Source organism: Myxocyprinus asiaticus, chromosome 37 (genome assembly GCF_019703515.2).
Source record: "Myxocyprinus asiaticus isolate MX2 ecotype Aquarium Trade chromosome 37, UBuf_Myxa_2, whole genome shotgun sequence".
NCBI lineage: Eukaryota > Metazoa > Chordata > Actinopteri > Cypriniformes > Catostomidae > Myxocyprinus > Myxocyprinus asiaticus.
The window spans coordinates 6,800,001-6,819,817 of record NC_059380.1 but is presented as its reverse complement, the minus strand read 5'-3'; the positions used below and the strand labels follow the sequence as shown (position 1 = coordinate 6,819,817).

General features: G+C 37.2%; 1 protein-coding gene across 10 annotated transcripts in view; it reads left to right on the top strand.

Moving 5' to 3' along the window:
• LOC127427571 (arf-GAP with SH3 domain, ANK repeat and PH domain-containing protein 2-like) overlaps window positions 1-19,817 on the top strand; it is a 59,539-nt gene that overhangs the window by 35,711 nt on the left and 4,011 nt on the right. The window contains exons 14-29 of one of the 10 annotated variants that reach the window (XM_051675222.1): window positions 881-1,044; window positions 2,609-2,742; window positions 3,578-3,669; window positions 6,357-6,543; window positions 6,635-6,720; window positions 7,416-7,531; window positions 9,309-9,376; window positions 10,425-10,532; window positions 10,688-10,934; window positions 11,010-11,192; window positions 11,562-11,625; window positions 12,775-12,836; window positions 12,947-13,146; window positions 13,590-13,712; window positions 16,760-16,812; window positions 17,215-17,540. In XM_051675222.1, the coding sequence (XP_051531182.1) occupies window positions 881-1,044; window positions 2,609-2,742; window positions 3,578-3,669; window positions 6,357-6,543; window positions 6,635-6,720; window positions 7,416-7,531; window positions 9,309-9,376; window positions 10,425-10,532; window positions 10,688-10,934; window positions 11,010-11,192; window positions 11,562-11,625; window positions 12,775-12,836; window positions 12,947-13,146; window positions 13,590-13,712; window positions 16,760-16,812; window positions 17,215-17,308 (1,981 nt within the window). In that variant the 3' untranslated portion in view covers window positions 17,309-17,540. Of the gene's footprint in view, window positions 1-880; window positions 1,045-2,608; window positions 2,743-3,577; window positions 3,670-6,356; window positions 6,544-6,634; window positions 6,721-7,415; window positions 7,532-9,308; window positions 9,377-10,424; window positions 10,533-10,687; window positions 10,935-11,009; window positions 11,193-11,561; window positions 11,626-12,774; window positions 12,837-12,946; window positions 13,177-13,589; window positions 13,713-16,759; window positions 16,813-17,214; window positions 17,541-19,817 lie in introns of those variants that run through there. The other 9 variants (XM_051675220.1, XM_051675221.1, XM_051675223.1 and 6 more) reach the window with 9 other exon arrangements.

The window sequence follows — 19,817 nt, the reverse complement described above, 5'->3', positions numbered from 1 at the left end:
ATTTGAGCGCGAGCCCACACACACACACACACACACTCACACTCTCACACACACACACACACACACACACACACACACACACACTATCCAAATTTGACCTTTCTATCCTGACATAGGAACAGTGCCTCTTTTCTTGCAGAAAAAGAGAAATATGTAAAATTTCTTCCTCTGATGTGTCTGTCTGTGTGATGATTGAAATATAAGATAACAGCCGCTAGTCTATCTTCAGCTAAATGTCAAAGGAGAAGAGAAGTGACTACTGATAGCCACATTATACCTTTCCAGAAATGGATCTGTGAGAGGTTTTTCACAGTATAATTGGATCATTCCTGTTATGCAGTACTTTTTTCTTATTATTTTCTCATCAAAGCAGTTTTCCCAGCTCATGCAGCCAGTATGCTTGCACATTCTCAAGTAAACTTACAATGTATTACAATTTAAATTGTATTGTCTCTTTTAACTGTGAAGGCGGGATGTCTGTTCCTACAGCCGCCATATTACATTTTTTCCCATTCATATGTAAACAAGAGACCCCTTAGAATGTCTTTGATATGCTTGTGTTTTTATTATATATTAAGACTCATATGGTGGGGACAAAATGTATGACTGTCCTGGGCCCTTAAATGTGCAGTAATCTGTCCTGGGTGCACAGGAAGGCAAGGCAGCAGTAGTTGTTTACAAAATTCCCTTCTCAAGAACTGCCAATGAACTCTAATCTTACCTCTCTCGGAGCAGGACCATTGTTAGTCACAAATAACTTTTTTATGCATGACACTGCCTGGGAATACTGACGTAGATGTCCGCTAGCTTTTCTTCAATTGGAAAGTTCTTGCCGCCCTCTAATGGTCACCTTTGTTCTTGCACCTTACTGATAAATCAGGTGGATATCAGTGCTGACCAACAGTAAGCAGGAGGCTTTGAATGTGGCTTTGGATGAGCGGACGACAAGTGGAGAGAACAGTGTAGAGGATCTCACAAGAGCCATCACTGAGGATATCCGTCGCATGCCTGGCAACAATGTTTGCTGTGACTGTGGGGCCCTAGGTATTACACTGTGTTTACACCAATAAAAAAAGTACCATAATATTATCATAGTTTGTTCAGTTTCATCCTTGTTTTCTATCTATCTATCTATCTATCTATCTATCTATCTGTCTGTCTGTCTGTCTGTCTGTCTGTCTATCTGTCTATCTATCTATCTATCTGTCTGTCTGTCTGTCTGTCTGTCTGTCTGTCTGTCTGTCTGTCTGTCTGTCTGTCTGTCTATCTATCTATCTATCGTATATATATCCACCACAATACTTTTTTTTGCAAGGGTAACATTAGGAACTTTCCCAGACATCTCCCAGACATTATCTCTGACATTTAATCATGCACAGGAAATGAATTATAGACATTAACGATTACATTTTCACTACTTAAAATGCTAATTTGTGATATCTGTAATTTGGTTATCACTGTAGTGGCAATGATAATTTCAGATATCTGTAATGTGATAGTAACTGATTTGAAAAGTGATTTAAAGTGATAGTTATTTTTGTGTGTGATTGAAAGCCTTTTAAGATATCTTTAAAGACTCTTCAATTTATTGATATCTGAAATCCATTTCTACATCTGAAATACCAAATCTAATATGTTAAATAACATTTACAGATATAAAAAATGAGCATTTTCACTAGTTGTAATTCAATTGTTGATTTCAGGAAAAGGTATCTGTACTAGTAGCAATAATTGATATCAGAAATAATCATTTTTACTAGTAAGAAGTATGTAGCTGACATGTGAAACTGGTATTTCAACTAGTAAGAAATTAATTATAAATATCTGTAATTGCATTTTCAACAGGAGTGAATGACAGATATTTGTGAAATTCTACTAGTGAAAATGCAGCTACAGATACTCTTATCAGTAATTGTTTTTTACTTTAGTTAAAATTCCAATTTTTATATAAAGAATGTGTATTTCTGTGAGTAATGATGTCATTTTTTAAAACCTAATTATTGATTTCAAGAATTAGCATTTTCATTAGTAGTAATTAGTGAAAAATGAATTGTAGATATTTGTAATTTTGTTCACATGATTAAATGTTGAAAAGGGTTGCAATATACATAACTATTCTTTATTTCTAACAATAAAATTTGACCAAAACTTGTCTTTAAGTGAAGTTTAATTAAATTAAATCTCAGTGAGTGTAGTAGGATTTATAGGCATGTTTCCTCTAAGAAGTACTGATGGTTTTCCTCAGTTGCAGTTTCTGTAACGCTTGCGAAAAGCATCATGACAGTGTGCTGGTGAATAGTATCACTGCAATAAGACCAGGAACAGTTTAAAACAGTCTAACCATATAATTACATTTATGAGGCCCCTTATTGGTTTTTAATTTTAAGATGTAGCTAATCGTGGTTCCCACATGACACTGTTATATTTGCTGTGTAAACAAATAATGCTTGACTGACAATTACACAAGGGGTGTAAATAGGTAATCTAGTGCGTCAGGCAATATATTCTTCATAATAAACCTTAGTTTACCTTAGTTATTGACTGTTATCAAACTGTCATGGTAACAAAATGTGTTTTCTCTGCACTCTTCTCTTTTTACTGCCCTCAGATCCGACTTGGATTTCCATAAACCTGGGAATCCTGACGTGTATTGAGTGCTCAGGGATTCATCGGAAGATGGGTGTTCACTATTCACGTATTCAGTCTCTTTCTCTGGACAAACTGGCGACTTCAGAGTTGCTGGTTAGGTTTTACAGAATTCACCAAGCATTGGCGCTACATTTGCATGCAGAAAAAACAGAGTCTTTTTCATTGACCACCAGTAATCCTATTCATCGAGACCGGCATGACTTTCTTTCCTCCGTGGGGCATCAAAGTAGAAGTGTAGTTGAATGTCCAAGCTGCTCTCTCCCACACAATAAAAGTGGATGGGGTCCAGGGGCTGTCAAACTACAAAAAGTCAAAAAAGCACCATAAAGCATAATTGAAGTAGTCCATGTGACCTGTGCACTATATTCTAAGCCTTCTGAAGCCACATGATAACTTTTTGCGTGTCATCGCACAATGAAAATCATGCTTGACAGCCTGTGGTTACCATTCACTTTTTTATACTGTATGGAAAAAGCAGCTTGGACACTCTGCAATAAATTACTTCTTTTGAGTTTCAAGAAAAAGTGTCAAATTACATTTTAATTTTTGGTAAACTATTCCTTAAAAGAGCCGATTCAGGTGTCTGGAACACAGTGGTGGAGTTATATTACACAGTCCCATCAAAGTATGCCTGATCATGGTAATGTACTGCATCATCCACAAGATCAGAAATTGGGTTCCCATGGATTTTTTGACCATGTTTGCACTGTTACCTGATTTGCATAATTCCTTTTAGTAAATCTGGTACTAAAACAATGCAGACAGCACATGCAAATAAATGACGCTACCAGCGGATGCAATTCATTCTTGAATTCCCCCTCACTGTTTACTGAAGAAGGTTTTCCTTTATAATGTATTTTTTGTAAATTGTTGCTAACTTCTCTAGGCATTATGAATTATGCCTCTTTTTCTCTCCTTTGCTCTTTAGTTGGCAAGAAACGTGGGGAATTTAGGTTTTAATGAAATTGTGGAGGCCAATCTCCCCAGTCCCTCTGTGAAGCCATCAGCAGAGAGTGACATGTGAGTGATGAGCAGCCCTGTAATTGCTCTTCAAACTGCAGCCAATTGCTTTCAGCTGTTGGAAACTCTGTGTCCCTGTTGCACCAAGTGTCCTTGAATTCAGAGTTGTGTCTCAAATTATGTAGTATGTGCACTCGGCCCTTTAGTGTATGGATTTTCAAAGAGTAGAATCATCTCAAATGGAACACACATTACTTTTTCTTTCTACACAGGTGCATTCGCTGTTTTACAGCTGAAGAACGTGACATTTGATGTGTTGCTGCTAGCTTTAGTCTGTTAGCCAACCTTAGTTCAATGCTTACACCATGTCTATACTGGGCACGTCTGCAACATAATGACTTGAGGCTGTCCACACTGGATGCATCGACACGGTCTTTCTAAATCCTTTATTTCTGTTCTTGGCAATAGTAGCGCCTGCGCGTGCAGCGCAAAAAGGAACAGGACAACTGTCTACTGTCGGCGCGACACACCGCAACGGACACTTCCATTGTAGACAGCATCATTGATTATAATGGGTTCTATTGCTTTTGACGCGACGTGCTGCTCGCGTCCGGTTTACACAGGGTGTTACATATGAATGTAGATATTCACACAGCGTGGGGTGATGGTAAAGCACTGAACCCACATTTTTAAGGTGTTGTCTTCACAGACGTTTCGCTAGTTGCCACATTCACAATTAATTCATCATTAAAGGAATATTTCACCCAAAAATGAAAATTCTCTCATCATTTACTCATCCTTATGAAATCCCAGATGTATATGACTTTCTTTCATCTACTAAACTCAAATTAAGATTTTTAGAAGAATTTCTCAGCTCTTTTGGTCCACACAAGTGAATGGGTGCCAGAAGTTTGAAGCTCCAAAAATCACACAAGTCAGCGTAAATGTAATCCATAAAACTCCAGTGGTTAAATTAATGTCTTCAGAAGCGATATGATAGGTATGGGTGAGAAACAGATCACTTTCACATTCTTCTTCTTGTGTTTTTGGTGATTCACATTCTTCATGCATATCGCCCCCTACTGGGCAGTGAGAAGAATTTCAAGCAAAAAAGGGCTTAAATATTGATCTGTTTCTCACCCACACCTGTCATATCACTTCTGAAAATATGGATTAAAACACTGGAGTTGTATGGATTCCTTTCATGCTGCCTTTATGTGCTTTTTGGAGCATAAAAATTTTGGCACCCATTCACTTGCATTGTATGGACCTACAGAGCTGAGATATTCTTCTAAAAATCATAATTTGTGTTCTGCAGAAGAAAGAAATTCATACACATCTGGAATGGCATGAGGGTGAGTAAATGATGAGAGAAACAAATCTTAAAAGTCATGGAAATTTACATAGAAAATTTACATTTTACTTCAGTATTGCTCTGCTCTAAAAATATCTAATAAACTAGAAATTGCTCTTGTAAAGAATAAAGGGCCATTCAGACCGAGCACATCCTTGGGCTAAAAAAAATCTAGAAACAGTGCAATGAATAGGACAGAACTCAGGTGTCTCGAGACGCATTTTTAAAAGTTGCCGTTCTTTTTAAAGGTGCAGTATATAAGATTCAGAAACCCTTGTTATTAATGACACCTGTGGCCGATAAGTGAACTGCAGCGAGCTACCTGTTGCTCGTGCTTGCGCACACACTCCATAGGGACGCGATCATCGACAAAAACAATGACGTAACATAGAGACTGAACAAAGAGACTGAATGTGATTCACCGACATCATGTTGACAGATGAGGTAGCCTAATTAAAATTACAGTTATGATTGTTTTACAACAAACTTTGAGACTGTATATTATATTTGACTCTCCAGTGCTGGAACAGGGCTAAAACAAAGTGTGGATATAGGTCTGACTATGCGAGACTGTAGTTTGAAGTAATCACTTTTCTTTGCATGATACATTGACTGATTTATACGATAGCCTATGTCGGCGTTAGCTAGCTAGCCAGCTTTATCAATAGCTGTTAGCTAAATTTGGTGGATGATGATAAATTGTTTTTTTTTTTTTTTTTTGGCTTACTCTGTGTAGGAGTCGATGTTGTGCTGGGAGCCTGCCGTTTGCTGGATTCCATCTCTAAGATAACGTTACCTAGTGTTGCAGTTTGTTGTCGCTGTTGAATAACGGAAGAGAAGCTATTACTGTCTGAGGCAAGGCTCTCGGGAGTGTGCATAAACGTCACATCCTTTGGATTTTCCCGGCAAAAGCAACCCGCTCCCTTCGCATGAAAATCAGTTTACAGGCTTTAATTGGCAACCTAGGAAGTCCGGGAAGGGCTTGTTTTTTAAGTTGCGTTACAAGCCGTTCACACATTGGGAAAAAAAAGGCGAATATTACATGAAAAATTTTACATATTTGCACAGCTAGACATGCTGCAATGGTAAAAATGTTAGTTTAGCTGATGTTTACATAGAAAAACAGTTGAAAAGCAGCGCAGATGAATGGAAAAATGCGTTTGCTGTTAACAGCCCCTAAAACTTGCCAGCAAGCCATTGTGATCAATGATGGGTCAGAATAAACTAGCAAATTAGGCTGTATCAAAATGTTTTTTTAAAAAACCTGAATTTCCAAAATTAGAATTTTAGGTTTAGGGTTATTTTATTGCAATTATATTAGCTTAAGGAACATTGGATGTGAACGTTAAGTCCCCTCAAAGATATGTATGCAAACGTGTGTGTGTTTTTGCAGGGCAGTACGTAAGGACTTCATACTTTCAAAGTATGCAGAGTGGCAGTTTGCTCACCGTAGTGGTGGCTCACCTGAAACAAAGCGCAAATGTCTGCAGGATGCTGTGCGCAGTCGGGATGTCTTCAGCCTGTTACAGCTATACGCTGAGAGAATAGACCTCAGCCTGCCACTGCCCTGCCCCCTACAGGTCAGCACACACACGTCTCGCTAATTAGATTCTCATCTATCTGTAAAGCTCAGATCTTCCCTTTTATTAAAAGCCTATTTTGTTGGGACAGGAAAAGGGGGAAACTGCACTACACCTAGCAGTCCTGTTAGCTGACAGGACATCACTGCATGTGGCTGACTTCCTGTTCCACAACTGGTAAGTTAAGAATTATAAGTATTATTATTCTGAAAGCTTGTGTGATATGATACCACCTAGGAACACCCAGCAACCTCCCAGAACACCTTAGCTACCACATAGCAATGCCCTGGCAAAGACCCACAACACCCTAGCATCATGGTGGACATGGACGGAAATCTAGCCACACCTAGATTTCCTTTGATCCCCGCATCCAACCACCCCCCCAAAACATAAAAGCATCCCACCAAAGAATGCATCCTAGTGTCGGCCCTTTTGGAGAGCTTTGCATCAGCAAGCACGACTAAAAATCTAGTTTTTAGAACCCTTGTTGCCTGCACGTATCCCTGATTTAATATAAATACTGTATCAGTCACACAACTCACTCTGCAGTCAGTTAAAAAGTGGTTTTGAAGAGAGTGAGGTCAACTGTTTCAGAATGCTGGAACGTGAAATACAACAAATAAGGGATATCCAACAATAGCAGCTGGAACATTTCAGAGGAGGCTAATGCTCTTGTGGGACGTCCGTCTTAATGAGCTATTAGTGCTTTAGTCAACATCGGTCTGAGCTTTATTGTGGCTTTGAGAGAGATTTGTGTGAGAAAGTGAGATTGAGAGGTAGAGAGTGAGTAGAGGGAGCTTTTAGCCTTTCAACATATGCAGATATTTATTATTTTCATCATAATTGCCTTTCCTCCATGTCTTCTGTTTCAGTAATAATCTGGACGCACAGACTGCGAAAGGGAACACTGCTTTACATTACTGTTGTCAGCACAATAAGACAGAGTGCCTTAAACTTCTGCTCAGAGCCAAGGCCAACACACATATCAGTGAGTCAGACCCTCAAGCTCTCCCTTCAAACCATAAAACTAACACAGACATGATTGCTTCAAGTCATGAGTTTCTTTTTCTGCGATTACTAAGTGACACATATAAATAAATCACTGCCTAAATTACTTAAAGCAATAGTTCACCCAAAAATGAAAATTCTCTTATTGTTAACTCACCCTCATGCCATCCCAGAAATGTATGACTTTCTTCTGCAAAACACAAATGAAAATTTTTAGAATAACATCTCAGCTCTGTAGGTCCATACAATGCAAGTGAATGGGTGCCAAAATGTTTAAGCTCCAAAAAGCACATAAAGTCAGCATAAAAGTAATCCATAAGACTACAGTGGTAAAATCAATGTCTTCTGAAGTGATATAATAGGTGTGGGTAAGAAACCGATCTATATATATATATATATATATATATATATATATATATATATATATATATATATATATATATTTTTTTTTTTTTTTTTTTTTTTTTCTCCCCAATTTGGAATGCCCAATTCCCAATGTGCTCTAAGTCCTCATGGTGGTGTAGTGACTCGCCTCAATCCAGGTGGCGAAGGACGAATCTCAGTTGCCTCCACGTCTAAGACCGTCAATCCGCGCATCTTATCACGTGGCTTGTTGAGCGCTTTACCGCGGAGACATAGCGCGTGTGGAGGCTTTATGCCATCCACCGTGGCATCCACGCACAACTCACCACGTGCCCCACCGAGAGCGCATTATGGCGACCACGAGGAGGTTACCCCATGTGACTCTACCCTCCCTAGCAACTAGGCCAATTTGGTTGCTTAGGAGACCTGGCTGGAGTCACTCAGCACGCCCTGGGATTCGAACTCGCGAATCCCAGGGGTGGTAGTCAGCGTCAATACTCGCTGAGCTACCCCGGCCCCTCAAAACCTATCAATATTTAAAGCTGCACTATGTAAGATTTTTTGGTTAAAAATGAACAAATTGCCATTATTGATTGGGTACATCAACAATCAGTGTTCAAAACAATGTCCTTAGCTTACCCCATTCACTATAAGCCTATAAAAATGATTTGTATTTTGAGCTGTTGGGTTCGATTTGGCGAAAAAAGCTGGTTTATGACATTCATCCTTGCGTCATTACATCATGTCCGCACACACAGGAAAGAAGTACCGGCTGTCTCATGTTCCGTTCATGGACGTACAGAGCTGAAATGTTCTTCTAAAAATCTTTGTTTGTGTTCAGTCATACACATCTGGAATGGAATGAGGATGTTTAAATGATGAGAGAATTTTCGTTTTTGGGTGAACTATCCCTTTAAGAAAGGTAAATAAGTAGGACAGGAAAACAAAGCCAACCAACCGTTTACAACTGTAGTGCGCAATTTTCTCAGTGTTAAAATAGCATGCCAACCAACCCGGCTTGGCGTTGTTTTGGGGTGGGATTATCTGTTTTTCGACCAATGGGAGATGTGGAGTGTTCGCAAAACCTGTTAATAAACGGTCATTGTTTTTGCAATTCCGTTTGGTGACACTAGTGGCACTGAAATTACACACTTTATCACTTGATCTATGTTGTTTTTTCTGTTGTTTTTTTTTCTTCATATTTACTAATGTTGCATGGTCTTTTTTTACCGAATATGCAGCATGATTCATTATTAGTCATTATTAAATGAAGACGCCTTATTCTGTTCAGTCTTCCGAAGGCTGGTTTAGCTGTTGGCTCATCAAGAGAAGTTAATTACACTGCAGGCAGGAAGATAATTGTGCTGCTGATGATAATTGCTGTTCTGTGATAGAGAATGACAATGGAGAGACGGGGCTGGACATAGCTGGTAGACTAAAACACGCACTGTGTGAGGAGCTGGTGAGTCAAAGAACATTCCAGCATTTCAGTCAGAACCCATTGAAACCAGGGTCTTCAGCTTCTTTCTTTCGGGGGCCAAATTATCCAGAAGAAAACTTGAGGGGGGGCCAAAACAATTTCAAAGTAATATTAAATCTTAGTGTTTTTATTGTATGCAATTTAAACCAATTAATCAATTAACATGAAAAACAAAACTGTTAATTGAACAACGCCCTTAAAGGAATATTCTGGGATCAACACAAGTTAAAGGGATAGTTCAACCAAAAATGAAAATTCTCTCATCATTTACTCACCCTCATGCCATCCCAGATGTGTATGACTTTCTTTCTTCAGTAGAACACAAACAAAGATTTTTAGGTGTGGGTTAGAAACAGAACAATATTTAAGTCCACTTTCACTTTTATATTTGAAAGTCACATGTGGTGCCTGTTTAGTTTCACTTTCACATCTGAAAGTGAAAGTTAAAGTGGAGATTTAGAGTACAAAAGGACTTACATTTTAAGAGAATTTAAATTTTTGGGTGAACCATCCCTTTAAGCTCAATCAACAGCATTTGTGACAGTGTTAATTACCACAAAAATTTGTTTCGACTCGTCCCTCCTTTTCTTTAAAATAAAAAGCAAAAATCTGGGTTAAAGTGAGACACTTACAATGAAAGTGAATGGGGCCAATCCGTAAATGTTAAACTAATCACTGTTTCAAAAGTATAGCCACGACACATAAACAATATGCATTTTAACATGATTTTAGTGTGATGAAATCGGTTACTAACATTTTCTGTGTAAAGTTATATCCAATTTTGCAAATAGTTGCCATGACGATGTAACACTGTAAACCCTGAAACCCTAAAACTACAGTAAAAACAAAGATATAAACAAATTTACTGCTCAAATAATACCTAAGTTTTAAGAGAAGTGCTTTTGTCGTCATGATGTCAAGGTGGTTCTTGCATTGTTGATGTATTGATTCACATATAAAACTTTTTCTAATGTGCTGATTTTTTTTATTTTTTAACTACTCATTAAGTCATGTGATGTGTTGTGCTCAGATCCACCAATCACAAAACAACCAGTTCAACATGCATGTACATGTGGAATATGAGTGGAGACTACGGCAGGATGACTTTTATGAGAGTGACGACGACCTGGAGGACAAGGTGATAGGCACAGTTCCAAAACAAGCCTACCACGGCACCAAACACTAATAGAACAGACTTGCATAAAGTGCCAATAGAAAAAGACTTTGTATGTATAAATGAAGGGGCTGTATGATTTGGGTATAGCAGTGATGCTTCCTTTGCTGTATTTGTAGCTGGGACCGGTACAGAAGGAACGTTTGGGACGGCCGTTCAGCTTGTATCACAGGAGCACCATCTCTCAGGGTGGAGGAGGAGGTGCTGGAGGGGGGCTGTTCAACATGGGTCGGAGGCTGGCAATGGCCCGGGGAGAAAACCGCAGGGAGGTGTTAGCCAGTCCCAGCTCTCAGACACGGAGCCTGGACAGTCCACCTCCACCACCCCCTTCATCGCCTGCACCGCCACTTCCACCCAGAGTCAGAGGTGAGAAATCTCTCTTCTCTTCTCGTCTCTTCTTTCTCACTACCATCCTGTTTACACTCCTCATGTCCTTTCCAGCCCCAAACGTCCCTCCTCCTCCCCCTCCAATGAGCTCACCTGACGGCTGGACATCCCATGAAGTGAGCAGCAGTAAGAAACGAACCCCACCTCCCCCACTTATCATCCGACACAAGCGCACCTACTCTGAGCCCGCCCCTCAGGTACCCCCCAGCCCCCACTCTACATGGCAAGGACCAACAGGTATGTGCAAAGTCAGACATGCCTTTAAACAATGCATGCTAGACACGGGGTTCCACGATTAAAGAAAACCTTAAAATATCAGCAAATTTTTGGATTTCCAGGCCTAAAGAACTCATGGAAATAATTAAAATGGTTAGAAATCATGGAAATTGTCTATAGTGAATGTACTATTTATACAGTTATGCTCACCTCTAGAAATTAGAATGGCTAGAATTTGCCCTTTCAAAAATGATTATCCTGTAATCACGAGCGACAAGAAAAGTAATTGAAAAGTCTTGGAAGTTCATTAGTCAAAGGTGTTTTTAAGATGATTTGTCAGTTTTTTGTTTTCAAAGTATGCTTTCTTTCTCCTTTATTTTCTGTGTACAGATTATGTAGTGTCTGCAGGTCCAAGAAACTTCGGTGGTCCAGACTCACCTTTCCAGAAGTGTGTGTAAGTTCTTGGATTGCTGTTGTAGCCATAAATGCTGACCTCTCTTGGCTATTTGCTTAAATACTACAAATAGCATGGTTACATTTCAAACAGAAGCAAGCAAGTATCCATTATGTACATGGTTTTATCCAAAGTGACTTCCAAATACAGTATACAGTACGTTCCGTTATACATTCATATCAATTTTAATGTAAATTGTTGATGCTGATAAAAAAATTTTAAAAAAGGCCATAGAAACAGCCCTATCCAGGTTGGTTTCCAACCTAGATCTTAAACAGCCCAAAAGGTTACACCATCATGATTACAGTTTTACATTTTACTGCATTGTTTATATACAGTATAGAATGCTACAATATATTATTCTGTGTTGTTGTAGCATTGCAGTTAATTTACTGTATTATGTTTTGTTACTAGGGCTGTCAATTTAATGTGTTAATTCGTGAATATTTCTTCAAGCTTGAAGTACCACCTGTTTTCAGCAGGGGGCAATAAGCGAAACTCCAGCTGTACTGACACTAACAACAGCACAAGATAAGAATGCATACTTGCATTTTAACACAGCTGAATGGAGCATAATTCCCAATTCAGGGATTTTGAGAGGTGTTTTTCTAAGTTTCATACTATGTTTTACTTGACACAGTAACACAAAAATGCAGTGTTTGATGAGATGCAACCAAAATGAGACGCTCCAAAAGCATCCGTCTGAAGCATGTGTACATTTATGCATCCTTAGAAAAGCCCTTATAATAAATCTGTTTCGGACAAATTGAAGAATTCAATTGCACAATGGATTGCTGTGGACTGTAGGCCACATTGGTAGGCGTATGTTCAATAATATGGAAATAAACGATATATTGCCTTTTAAAGTCACTTTTTGTATGTCTTATTAATGCTTTACTCGTCTGCCACAGTAATGTAATGCAGTTTTATTAATTGAATTACTATATTTTCTGTATGTTATATTTATAATTATTTAAATATAACTATTTATAATTATTTCATCAATTTATTATATAACATTTTTGTTACTTGATGGCCTTTCTAAGCAAATATGTATATATGTGATTCATTGCAATTAATTTGATCAATTAAAGGGCATATCATGTAATTAATTTTATTTAAAAAATTAATCAGACATTTCCATTTCAGCTCAGCTTCTCCCAAATACACCACATCCACTCTGAACTCTTTATCTGAGCTGCCAGAACGAGGTGAATGCTTTCCTTCATCAGATATTTCTGCATTTGATTGTTGTCCGTTAATCTGTTTTGTATATCGTGGCTTAATGTGTTTTCATTATGTGTCGTGACCATAATCTCAGCAGGATTTCGAGCAGATGGGGAGAGCTGCTTGTCTCACTTCCTGTACCAAACACCACAGCCTATCAGCAGTGCTGGGCGGCACACACCAGCCCGCTCCCCAACCTCCCTACGCTCCTTTAGACTGGAGACTAATGGGAGCTCCTCTTCATCCTGCCACACTGCTGCTCATCCACTGCCCAGGAAAACTCTGGTTAGAATGGCAAGCGACTGTCATCCATTCATGACAGTGGTAACGAGCATTAGTTTATCTGTAGATGAGAAGCCTTATTTTTTGGGCAACAGCAACTTTGGTTTCACAAAAAAATAATCGGAACCAAAATTAAATGGTCATTAACCGGTAACCAACATTTAAAACTAATGTAATCACTCCGGAACGGGACTTTGTTCCCGTTTTCGGTTACGTTATGCAACATTTTTTTTAGTTTTCAGTTTCCGTTCCTTGGAACTTTTTAGTTCCTTGTAGACAGAGAAAGTTTTTTACACATTTTGACACAGATTTATGAGATATATTTGAGTTGACAAGTATCCTTGGCTGTTGGAAAGACAGAGCAGGATATAGGCATTCCTGGAAATGATCCTTATACTTGTGGTTATCCATCAAATTATGTTTTTTTACAACTAGTATTGTCCTCTCGCATGTAGATGAAGTCGAGGCTGAGGCGTGTTAAAGCCATGTATGACTGTGTGGCTGATCATCATGATGAGCTCACCTTTAATGAGGGTGAAGTTCTGGTGGTCCTTGGAGAGGAAGATGCTGATTGGTGGGTGAGTATAGTGATTTACACGACAATTAAAAAACAGTTTGAGTCAACTAAAGGTCAATTAGCCTATTACAAGGAAAGCCAGTGAGTGATTTTATTCATTTGCATTCATATTTATGGCATAGAAGTTGAAGTGCTACTTTATAAACACTTATTTTTCACTCTGTTACACACACACTGCTATGTTATGATATGGAAACACTTTTACTATAAAGCATCATTTGAAAAACGATAAATTTCAATGCTTGCAATACAGACCCACCTACATTTACACACATATTCCAATGTAATTAGCTTCCGCGGTAGCTCACTTGATAGAGTGTTGTACTTTGAACTCTGAAAATTCACACATCTTTTACTCACCCTCATACCATCACAGTTGTGTGACTTTCTTTCTTCAGCAGAACACAAACAAAGATTTTTTAGAAGAATATTTCAGCTCTGTAGGTCCATACAATGCAAGTGAATGGTGACCAGACCTTTGTAGCTCCAAAAATCATATAAAGCAAACATAAAAGTAATCCATAAGACTCCAGTGGTTAAATCCATATCTTCAGAATCAATATAATAGGTGTGGGTGAGAAACAGATCAAAATTGTTATTTTTTTTTTTTTTTATTCTAAATCGCCACTTTCTCTTTCGCTTTTACATCTGAAAGTGAAAGTTAAAGTGGAGATTTAGAGTAAAAAAGGACTTAAATATTGATCAGTTTCTCACCCACACAATTATTATAGTGGGTTTGTGCAAAACCTGATGATCATGTTATCCAGCATGGTTAACATGCTCAGCGTCACAAGTTAGAGTTATTACACATCCTAACCTCTCTTTGTTTTACACTTTTAAAAAACCTTATGCTATCTGTTTATTTCCAGGTTTAAACTGGATTATGAGTCAAAAATTGTCAATGTGGGCAGACTTTTGAGCCACACTGTACTTTTTTTGACTGGCATTAAACATAGTGTATGTTTACTTTTTGACACTATTTATTTACAGTAGTTTTCAGCCCTTTTCAGCCCTTTTGTAACTTGCTGGCATAAATTGCTGGGATTCTTTGTTATGGTTACAGATGGTTTTGATGAGGAAGACCAGCAAGGTTCTTGTTAGCCTTTGTCAGAGTAATACTGTGTGTGCAGATGTATTCTGGAATCCCATGGGAACAGATGGAAATGATCCGAGCAAAGTGCTCTGCGTCCATGTTTTATTCTGCCTCCATATCTTAGAGAGCCGCCCATAAGTCTCCAGCAAGCTTATCTAATATCCTGCAGACATATTTATTATTTTGGAAAAAAATTGCCCCCGGATGGCCTCTCAAAAGAATAGATTTAGAGTTTTTCATAGAACGAGAGAAATTTAGAGTGTGTCCCAATCCGCTCCCTTGTTCTATTGTCAGTGCACTGGCCAGGCAATCACACTATCAAAACATTCCTTTGTTTGTATTAGCGGGCTGTCTAGTCTGACACATCAACATTGGCTTAAAATTGGGGTGGAACTATCTGTTGGTACAACTAATGGAAGATGGGGGGGGTTCTGGAGTCTGTTTAAAAGCCCTGATTATTGTTGCAATTCCATTTGTATGGAGTTAGAACAACAACTAATGTGACAATTAACAAAAATTGAAAATGTTTGTGCCGTATTTTATACATTTGTGTTTTTAAACATCAGATTTTTTGTTTTAAATTTTTTAGAATTGGAATTAGCTGTAAACATTCAGATTTTGAAATTACAGGTTAAAAATGTCAGATTAAGAAGAAATTAAGAACTCCAAATACAAGTCTCTCAATTGTATTCCACAGGGAAAAGTAGAGATTATCAGAATAGTCAAAAGTAGCATTTTGGCCAATCACAGAGCTACCAGAATTCTCTGGCACGGCCTAATGTGCTGTGTTTAGTAGTTATCGAGCCAATGTTTATTTATAAATATTTTTGTTCATTGTTAGTTCATAATGCATTAACTAATGTTATTTATTTTTTTTACAACTTTTAATGTTAAAATGGATAGTACAGTATAATGGAAAATTAACATTTTCCAGGATTAATAAATACTGTAAAAGTATTGCTCATTGTAGTTTTTGTTAAAATCGTACCATGCCAGAGAATTCTGGTAGCCTTGTGATTGGCCAAAATGCAGCATGGGTATTCCGATGAGCTTGATTTGTATTTGGAGTTCTGAATTTCTTCTGAATCTGAAAATTTGAATCTGTAATTTTGTAATCTGAATATTTACAGCTAATTTCACCTTTGGAAAAAATTCAAATCAGAAAAATAACAATGTATAAAATACACCAAAATTTTGTTAATTGATTTTGTTAATTGTCACGTGTAGAATTCAAATCAACAAAATTCAGATTCAAATATTTTAGTCATTGTTCTAGCTCCAAATGAAGTATCAAGTCAGAGGACGAGCACAAGTTTAAATGTAAGTTTACATTTTTTAATTAATGAATTTTAATTTAAGTTTCAATGTTTATTTACTTGGAACAGAATGCAACAATTGAACAGTAATTTTGGCACAACCTGATTTATGCTCATACACACAATAGACCCATGCTGCTTAGAATAATTTATGTGGAAATCACACGTTGAGAAGCAATTGTCTTGGTAATAATTGTAGTTTTGTTTTTACAGTTGGGATAGTCTTTGATCATGCAAATCCTGCACAAGCAGCAATGTTTTGTAAAAAGATTTGTCTGTTCCACTTATGTAACAAGATGTTACTCAAATAGGAATTTAACAAGAGTGGCCTATTACACATATGCAATAATACTTGTCTATTACACATAAATAACTACAGTGTGTAAGTATGTACATGCTGCTCCTTAAGTTAATTACATATTAAGGAGGTTGTTTCATGTTATTACATTATTTATTACTCTGTACTTACTTGGGTAATTACACTGTAAAGTGTTTCCAAAATTTTAACGCAATGGGAGTACACCTAAATGCTGTTATTGACACTTCTCAAGATTAGTTGATTATAACAGCTGTAATTGTAATCTCGATACTTTATTTGATTGATTATGCAGCCCTTAATGGCACTGTACTTTTTAACAGCTCCAGCCACCAATGAACGATGAAGATACAGCAATGTTGTCCATAAGAACCATGTAGGTTTTAATGCACAACCCCCAGTGTTTATTGCATCAACGCCCTGCTAATGCCTGAATTTGTTTCAAAATATGCTGATTCACTACATAGGGAACTAGGGAGTGGAATGAGACAAAGCCTTAGCATAGAGGAAAAAGCCTTGAAAGTAAAATTAATAGTGATTTGTATCTTATTTTAAAGACCTCTTGCATCTTTTGTTTGTAATGTTTCCTCAAACCGAGCAACAAGTTCTACTGGCTTTTAACTGTCGTTTGTCCAGAAAGCATGCAGCCTTCGCTCATAGCATTACATTCTTATTACATGTTGTTATGCACCGCCCCCTCTAATTGAATTTCACATTCTCCTTCTGAGGAGAATTTTTATGACTTTAACCAGTAATGCCAGTAATGTCTCCCTTTCAGCACGGCTACATCGAGGGACAGCCAGACAAAACGGGCTTATTTCCAGCATCATTTGTCTCTTTGCTCTCTGAATGAGGCCGACCAAAGGAGCTGAAATCATAGCACAGTCGACTATACTGCCAAAGCTCCCTGGGAAAAGGGGATATGAAGTCTACCCACAGAACCAGTGTTTATGAATAATCAGCATAACAAAGCAGCAGCCATCGGGCCCTTCAAGAGCGCTGAGGGAGATTTGCTACGTGGAACAATTTGTGCTGTGCACAAAACGTTTCATAGCTTGTGATTCTTCAGGCCCCTCTATCATGAAAAAAGAAGAAAAAAAACAATGCCCTGTGCCATCCTCTGAGGATATTAAATAGGCAGCCCAGGCTAACTAAACACTCCCAGAGTCATATTTATCATCCTGTACTCTTCCAAGAAAAAAAACAAAAAGTTAAAACAAAGACAGCATGAGATGCATGCCATCTGTGTTTAGCTGAACTGAAATGTGAATAATCATTTGTGACAGGTCCACATAATTGTACTGAGAATATAAATGGGTATTTTTTTAAATACCTACCTTAAAAGTGCAATGCTAAGATTGTGTAGTTAATAAAATAAGAAATAAGAACATCATTAAAGCACAACTCTGTGCAACAGGGTAAATTAGTAAATGTAATTTATTTAGAAAACAAATGAAGGAATTACTGTATGCTTGGGAAAATCTCAAGAAAACACACTCAAACAATTCTACAATTTATGCATTTCAATTTCATAAAGAATTTCCATCAAATTGAATTGAGCAATCTTTAAGAAAATTACATTTGAACAAAAAACCTTTGATATTTTGAATGTTATCAATTTTGTTAAAGATTACACAATTCAATTTGATGAAAATGTTTTATGAAATTGAAATGTGTAAATCTTAAAAATAGACTCTTTAAAAAAAGTTCAAAACAGACATTTACAATAGGCTTTTTTTCCTTTTTTTTTTTTTTTTTTTTTGTGCATGTTTTGATCATATTTCACCCCAAAATAAAAAAAAAGATAAAACTGGAATTCATATTTTGTTAAAAAAAGAAGCCTAATTTTGTACCTTTGAGATTTTGTGACATTATTTTTTAATGATAGTTATGCACATTTCACCACAACAATTCTAATTACAGTAATGGTTTTTGTAATTCTCATTATTCTCAATAAATTATTAGATTTTATTTCTTCTCATTAGACTCATTTTTATTACAGACTTTTTTTTCTACTACTGATTTATATATATATATATATATATATATATATATATATATATATATATATATATATTTAAACATTTAAAACCAGCATATATGAAAGTATAATTAAGAAAAATACTTTTTACATTATATATAGATACATACACTGAGAGACAAACACTACCATGGTATATACATACTTTACTATTTAAATATGTATACAGTATATATATATATATATATACATCCACACACTGGCAGCCAAAAGTTTGGAATAATGCACAGATTTTGCTGTTTCAGAAGGAAATGTAATACTTTAATTCACCAAAGTGGCATTCAGCTGATCACAAAGTATAGTCAGGACATTACTGATGTAAAAAACAGCACCATCACTATTTGAAAAAAGTCATTTTTGATCAAATCTAGACAGGCCCCATTTCCAGCAGCCATCACTCCAACACCTTATCCTTGAGTACTCATGCTACATTGCTAATTTGGTACTAGAAAATCACTTGCCATCATATCAAACACAGTTGAAAGCTATTTGGTTCATTAAATGAAGCTTAACATTGTCTTTGTGTTTGTTTTTGAGTTGCCAGAGTATGCAATAGACTGGCATGTCTTAAGATCAATATTAGGACAAAAATGGCAAAAAAAAGAAACAGCTTTCTCTAGAAACTCATCAGTCAATTATTGTTTTGAGGAATGAACATATATAATGCTGAAACTGCCAAAAAACAGAAGATTTCATACAAAGGTGTACACTAGAGTCTTCAAAGACAAAGGACAACTGGCTCTAACAAGGACAGAAAGAGATGTGGAAGGCCAGATGTACAACTAAACAAGAGGATAAGTACATCAGAGTCTCTAGTCTGAGAAATAGACGCCTCACATGTCCTCAGTTGACAGCTTCATTGAATTCTACCCGCTCAACACCAGTTTCATGTACAACAGTAAAGAGAAGACTCATGGGTGCAGGCCTTATGGGAAGAATTGCAAAGAAAAAGCCACTTTTGAAACAGAAAAACAAAAAGAAAAGGTTAGAGTGGGCAAAGAAACGGACACTGGATAACGGATAATTGGAAAAGAGTGTTATGGATCTTAACCCCATTGAGCTTTTGTGGGATCAGCTAGACTGTAAGGTGCGTGAGAAGTGCCCGACAAGACAGCCACATCTATGGCAAGTGCTACAGGAAGTGTGGGGTGAAATGTCACCTGAGTATCTGGACACACTGACAGCTAGAATGCCAAGGATCTGAACTCTTTGAAGTAGTTAAAGAAGTTCTGAACATTTTTTTCCAAATTGAAATAGTAATTTTTCACGTTATTAATGTCCTGACTATACATTGTGATCAGTTGAATGCCACTTTGGTGAATAATAGTACCAATTTCTTT